The sequence below is a fragment of the Schistocerca americana genome, chromosome 5, assembly GCF_021461395.2.
Source record: "Schistocerca americana isolate TAMUIC-IGC-003095 chromosome 5, iqSchAmer2.1, whole genome shotgun sequence".
Taxonomy (NCBI): domain Eukaryota; kingdom Metazoa; phylum Arthropoda; class Insecta; order Orthoptera; family Acrididae; genus Schistocerca; species Schistocerca americana.
In genome coordinates this window covers 464,498,855-464,505,677 of record NC_060123.1, presented here as the reverse complement: position 1 = coordinate 464,505,677, position 6,823 = coordinate 464,498,855, and the positions used below count along the sequence as shown (strand labels likewise).

Sequence of the window (6,823 nt, the reverse complement as noted above, 5' to 3'; positions counted from 1 at the left end):
AGGACTGGAGGACAGTGTGGAGGGTAAAAATCGTAGAGGAAGACCAAGAGATGAATACAGTAAGCAGATTCAGAAGGATGTAGGCTGCAGTAGGTACTGGGAGATGAAGAAGCTTGCACAGGATAGAGTAGCATGGAGAGCTGCATCAAACCAGTGTCAGGACTGAAGACCACAACAACAACAACAACAACACAACTGATAATCGCAAGATCTATTTGGTCACTGGTGCATTTCCTGCCAATCCAGTTAAATCACTGTGAGGAAGCTGCTAAGCTACCACTATAATTGCAGCATGATGCTCCCTTTTCCAAATTCACTTTCCAACTGCACTGTATGATCTACAGCTAATCTTATGTTTTCTCTCCTGATAACACCATTGACTGCCAATATGAGGCAAATTCTACTTCTTTTGTTGCCTCCTGCAGTTTGTTTTCATATTCTACTTTGAAAGCTACATCTCACATTACATTTTACACCCTGAAGAAGTTGGACCCTTTCCCCCTTGACTTCATGCACAGGTCTGTGTCCATCCGGGACCTATCTCACTTCTGGAGAACATTGCTCTGGCTTTGATCATTTGCTGGATGTTTCTGGAGCTTAGTACACAGCTTGGGGACAGCCTTGTTGCTTATACCAGGGGTAGTCAAGTGTTTCTACTTACTGCCCACTTTTGTATCTCTATTACTAGTAAAATTTTCTAACAGCCCACCAGTACTACAGTGATGATGGAAAGTAACTTTATTTAATAAAATTTGTGAAACAGAGTTGCTGCAAGTTAAAGCATATAATAATAATATTCACCAGAGCCACCAGAGTGGCTGCACTACTAATCCAATACACATTTGCCGAACGTCAACATACGACTGAGAACGAGGCTGGCCAGGCTTGATTCTATAAGCTGTAAATCAGAGTGCACTGAGAGGTTGCGTGCGCATCCAAGAGTGGAGGCCTATGCCAGTGCTAGCATCTTCCGACTTTTGTGGTGCACTGTATAACTGCACACCTGGTCTCCAGATGTGGAATATGTATGGGTCACTACATTTATGTCAAAATTTTACGACAACCTAGTAAGAATGTTTTTAAAATTACTACTGCCTAATGCCCACCATGAAAGATGAAATGCCCACTAGAGGGCAGTAGGGACCAGGTTGACTACCACTGGTTTATACTGATGATACCATGGTAATGGTGTGGGATGTTCATTTGTTATCAGCAAATAGCATTTAGGTATTACCATTTGGATTAGAGCTCAGTTTTTCTGCAGACTTCTTTGGCGTTCATCAGGCCACCCCTATATATCTGGTGACACAGAGTCTGTAAATGTGTTGTATGCTCTATTTCTGTCAATACGCTCCAGAGCGTCTTTGCACTGTACATGTACCACCCTTTAGTAAAATGTATCAAGATTGTCTTCACTCATTTGCGGATGCTGGTACCATTGTGTCATTTGCATGGGCTGCTGATAAGGCTGAAATTCTACTACCCAGATTTTTAGATATTTTGTCCCCTTGGATGATCTCAGCATTTTATTGCTCTGGCATGAATACTGGTTATCTTTCTGTGAGAACAAACTCAAGGAGATTAACCCTTCCTCTTATGGCTTTGTGGGTTTCATCTCATCTATTTAACCATGAGAAGATAATTTCAACTAGACTACATATTGGGCACTGTCTTCTCAGCTATTGTCATCTGTTGATGACCTCACACCATTCAGCACTCAGTGTAATGAGCTACTGACAGTATGTCACTTTCTAACTAGTGTTGGTTTTTTAACACCTTACATATTAACGTGTGTTTGTTATCTGAGCTATCCAAGGTTCCAACAGATACTATGCAGGCTTTAGAATGCATTCTATGCTTTACTCACCATAGCAGCAGTGCAAAGGAGATTTAATTTTCAACCTTGGATGCTGGTTGTCTTAGAAACTTTTACTGTGCAGCCTCTTAAAAAGTTGGGTCATTGTAATTGTTCAGTTCAGTCTCTACTATGTCTCTTTTGCTTGTGTCCATCATTAGTTCTTATAGTTTTACTCGCTACTGTCATTTAGGCTCCTATGTCTAACCTAACTTCAAGAACCATTGCGTGATTTTCTCAAAAACCAGTCTCTTTTAAGTTATGATTTGGGTGCTTATGATTTCAACCTTTTTGTTCCTGAAGGCCAATAACAGAGAGGGAGAAGGAGATCAGTAATAATACATTTCTGACCATTAAAGGTGCAACATGGTGGAGACAGCATGCAATAAATATCAAATTAGCATGAGATGTGCTACAAGCTTGGATATGCAAATGATTAGCATTTCAGCACTACCACGAAAAGTTGAGAGGAACAACTGAAAGCTAGATCAGAGTTTTATTGCACAATCTCTTTGGGGTCCAAAGATAAGGCTGCATGCACTGAGAAAGCAATAAAGCTTATTTTAACAATTCTGGTATTTCCATAATTATTCTTAAGAAACTGTGCCTAAAGTCATTCAAAAAAATTTAAACATCCATTCAGGCTCTCTCGCGCATGGCTGCATTGTCATCAAGGAGCCAACAAGTGTTTGATGGACGATTTGGAATTTCCCCAGTACCTGTAAAGAAGAACAGTTATTAAGTGACACTATAAAAATAAGCTCTTTACATTATCAAAATACAAATGTTTGAAATCCACTTTTTTTTTCAAATATCAAGCTTAGAGATCTTACATTTTCATAATTAAACATCCTGGATTTTCCATTGTTTGATCTTCATAATGAATGTTAGGAAAAAGAATGAAAATTTATTGTCTTCCGCAGCTTGTGGATAGCATACATTTTGGTGGTGATAGTTCACAGGCGAGGGGTGGAGAAGTGGGGCTCATAGATCATTAGTTAAATCCCAAAGCTTTTCACGGTATCTCATTGACTGATGACATGTGACACTGGTGATAGTGATTTTTTCACAGATGAGGCTGTTAATCTCAGTGGATCACTGCATCTCTATACCATCACCAACTGGTAGCCATGAGGGCTGTGAGCTGGCTCCCTGACCTCTCCAACTTTCAGTAACTCCAGCAAATTACTTCACCACACAAGTCTTTGGGCCAATCAGTCTTCAGAGCAGAATATACGGACTTGAACTGGCTATTTCCTGTCCTAGTCATAGCACCGCTGTAAGGTGCTTCTTTCAGAAGTTTGTTCCCGAAGGGTATTATGAATTATGAAGTGCCAGCCATCCTGTGGAAACCACTTGCATTCAAAACAGCCAGGTCAGGCCAGATCATCTCATTCTAGCCAGATTAGTGGAATTTTTTCCTTTACCTCCTGTATGGAGAATTGCTTCAGTCCCAGGGCAACCAGAAAACCAGTGCTGCCATTCATAACAGCAATCAGCACTAGCTGATGGGCACGGTACGGAAATGACATGTTGCAAGTGTTTCTCCCCTAATTTAATTTCTGTAATAAAATATTTCACTATCTAAAAAGAAATATTACACTGAACAAGTACTTACCATAGAAATAAAGGAAGATTAGAGTTTAGCATTCCGTTGATGATTAGAAGTGATGCGTCAGTTTTTGTTGGATAGCATGGAGTGCAAAATTAAATACATCCTTTTGAAAAAATAATACTAGCATTTGATGAAACTGCTGAATACCCAAATCAGTTTGGGCTACTGAAAACTATATGTTACTCTTCCTGAATTTGAGCTTAATGTTTTAACTGCTATGCCACTTTGCTCAGTCATCACACACAACTGTCATCACTAAAACACATTGTGATATTGGAAACAAAGGGGACCATGTTTCAGTAATGAAGGAAGATCAGGATTTAACACATAATTGATGATGATGGCATTGAAAATAGAGCACAAATGTTCAGTTTGGGTTAAGGATGGATAAGGAAATCAACCATGTTCTTTCCAACGGGACAATTGTGGCATTTTCCCAAAACAATTTAGGGAGACTATGAAAACTAAAAGCTGGATTGTAAGACAGGGAATGCACCACCATCCATCTGAATTGCAAGTCCAGAGTCCTAACATTGTGCTAGCTTTCTCAGTAATTCTATTTCAGTTTTTTGTAATATTCTGGGAACATCATGAAAATGAGACACACCATTCAGATGCCAACATTAATAGGTGTACACATAATTTTTCATGTTCCAAGAAAGGAAAAGTCATGTTTCTGGATGATAGATACCACTGTGAATATTTTCTGTCATTACCAGATGGTTTTGTTGAATTGGAAAGTTTTAGTACCTGCTCTCACATCAAAAGTGTAAAGACTTCAATGACTACTGTAGCAGAATATTGCCAAAATATCTTTCAAAAAACCAAAAGAAACTTTTCTCAGATGTAAAGGCTGTGCCCAGTTATTCACAGATGAGACAGAAACTGAAATTGAGAGTAGTAAAGCAAAAGTATAAATACTAAACTCCAAATTTAATTTTCATACCACTGAAGAGATGAATGACAGAGATATTAATGTCAGTGACTGCAAGAAATAACTCAAATTGTTAAACTGAACAAAGCTCCAGGGCCTGAAGGTATCCCTATCAGATTCTAGACTGAATTTGTGGCTGAGTTAGGCCATCTTCTAATTATAATCTACTGTAGATCCCTCAAACAAAAAACCATGCCCAGTAGTTGGAAGAAAGCACAGTTCACTCCCTTCTACAAGAAGGATAGTAAATGTGATCCACAAAACTACTGTCCAGTATCCCTGAAATCCCCGTAGAATCTTCAAGCTCAAATGTAATAAAGCATTTCAAACAGGATGACTTCCTCCATATCAACTAGCATGGATTCCAGGAACAGATAATCTGAAATCATTCACACTTTGTTTACATGACACACTGAAAGCCGTGGATCAAGGCAGTCAGGTAGATGCCTTATTTCTTTATTTCTGAAAAGCATTTTAATATTACCACATCTATGTTTATTATCAAAAGTACAACTGTACGGGTATCAAGCAATATTTGTGACTGGATTGAGGATTTCTTTTGCCTCAGTATAGGTAAAGCACATGGCAGACTGGTTCATAGGTAAAATACTAGGGAAATTCTATCAGTCTACAAAGGAGACTGCATGCATAACACTCATGTGCCCCATCCTAAAATTTTACTCAAGTGTGTGGGACCCATACGAAATAGAATTAACCAGTGATACTGAGTGGACACAAAGAAGGTCAGCAGAATGCTTATACCAAGTGAGGGTGTCACGACATGAGTGTCGACACTGAAGCATGTGCTCAACTGTCTGTTCTTCTGCACAGTCACACTGAATATCATTTGTATCAGTGTATCCCCATCTTGCCAAGTTAACTTTTGATCTTCCAACTCCAGATCTCATTCTATTCAGGGACTTCCAAGTTGTCCATTCCACGCCATAGCCTGGAAGTAAAGCTTCAACAACTCTTTTCCAGCCAGGGGGAAGGTAGGTCATAACCCTCCATAGTTGCAACCTAGCTTTTTCAGCAGTGGTTCTAAGTTCCTTTGATGTCCTAAGCAAACTCTTCCTTGACTTCAGTCACTGCGGATGCAGTTCATGCCCATACAGAGGATGGGTAATTTCCTGTTCCACTGCCTTTCTTCCCTTGTTCGCAACTATCTCTCTTCGAACAGGTGATGGTGCTATTACTGCGAAGTGGCAAAGCCATTCAACTGGAGTGGATTTCAAGCAACCTGTTATAACTCTGCAGGTTTTGTTGAGAGCTATATCCACCTGTTTGGCATGACTTGAATTATACCAAACAGAACAGGCATATTCTGCCACAGACTAGCATAGTGCCACTGCAGATGTTCAGATTGTTTCAGGTTGACTACCCCACTCTGATCTGACTAGTTACTGTAGGAGATTGTTCCTGGTGGAAACTTTTGACTTGCATTTCATGCAGTGCTTTTTGAAAACAGAAGATCTATCAAATGTCACTCCTAGGTATTTTGGAGTCTCGTATGCTCCAGTTGGACCATACTATTTTCAACTTGCGAGTGGCTTCCTTGTTTCTCAAATGAAAAGCACACACTTGGGTCTTTGAAGGATTTGGTTGAAGCTGGTTTGTGCTGTAGTATCTGGACAGATCTTCAAGGGCATTCGTGAAGTTGTTCTCCACTAATTCAAAATTTGTGCTCAGGTTGGCTAGAGTGAGGTTTTCACCATATAAGAACCTCCAGATGTTTGGGGCTATAGGCTGGTCATTCATGTATATATTAAACACTTCCTTGTGGGAGACCATTCTTCTGTAGTTTACATCGACTACGCTGGCCTTGAAAGTTGAAGAAGAACCTGCAATTCTGCAGAAGGTAGGCGATGATTCTGGTTAGACCTAAATCTTTGGTCAGATTGTAGACCTTGATTAGTAGTAGCTGGTGACTGACCGTATCATACACCACTAATAAGTCAACAAATGCCATTCCTGTCACTTTCTGAGCTTCAAAGCCATCTTCTATAAACTGTGTGAGATTTAGCAGTTGTCCAGTACAGCTTTTACCTGAACGAAATCCATATTGCTAAGGTGTAAGTGAGGGGTCAATTGTAGTTGATAGGCGATTTAAAATCAGTCTTTCCAGCAATTTGTAAAGATGACAAAGTAGTGCAACTGGTCTAAAATTCTTTGGATCATTTCCTTCTTTGCCAGGTTTCTGCAAAGCAATCACTTGACTCTTTCGCCATATCTTTGGAATTTGGTTTCTGTTTACACAGTCATCAAAAAATTGGAGAATCCATTTCTTTGTATTTAAGCCAAAGTGTTTGATTTGTTTGGTTTGTATATCATCCAAGCCAGCTGATTTCCAATTTTTACTTTGTTTGATAGCCTTCTGTAGTTTTTCATGCTGAATAATGATGTAATGTCATTACTCTCC

At 39.5% G+C, this 6,823-nt stretch overlaps 1 protein-coding gene across 2 annotated transcripts in view; it reads right to left on the bottom strand.

The window, feature by feature from the left end:
- Positions 1 to 912: 912 nt before the first annotated feature.
- LOC124616669 (serine/threonine-protein phosphatase 2A activator-like) overlaps positions 913 to 6,823 on the bottom strand; it is a 262,035-nt gene continuing 256,124 nt past the window's right edge. For both annotated transcript variants that reach the window (XM_047144998.1, XM_047144999.1), the window contains one exon: positions 913 to 2,574. In XM_047144998.1, the coding sequence (XP_047000954.1) occupies positions 2,473 to 2,574 (102 nt within the window). In that variant the 3' untranslated portion in view covers positions 913 to 2,472. The remainder of the gene's footprint in view (positions 2,575 to 6,823) is intronic.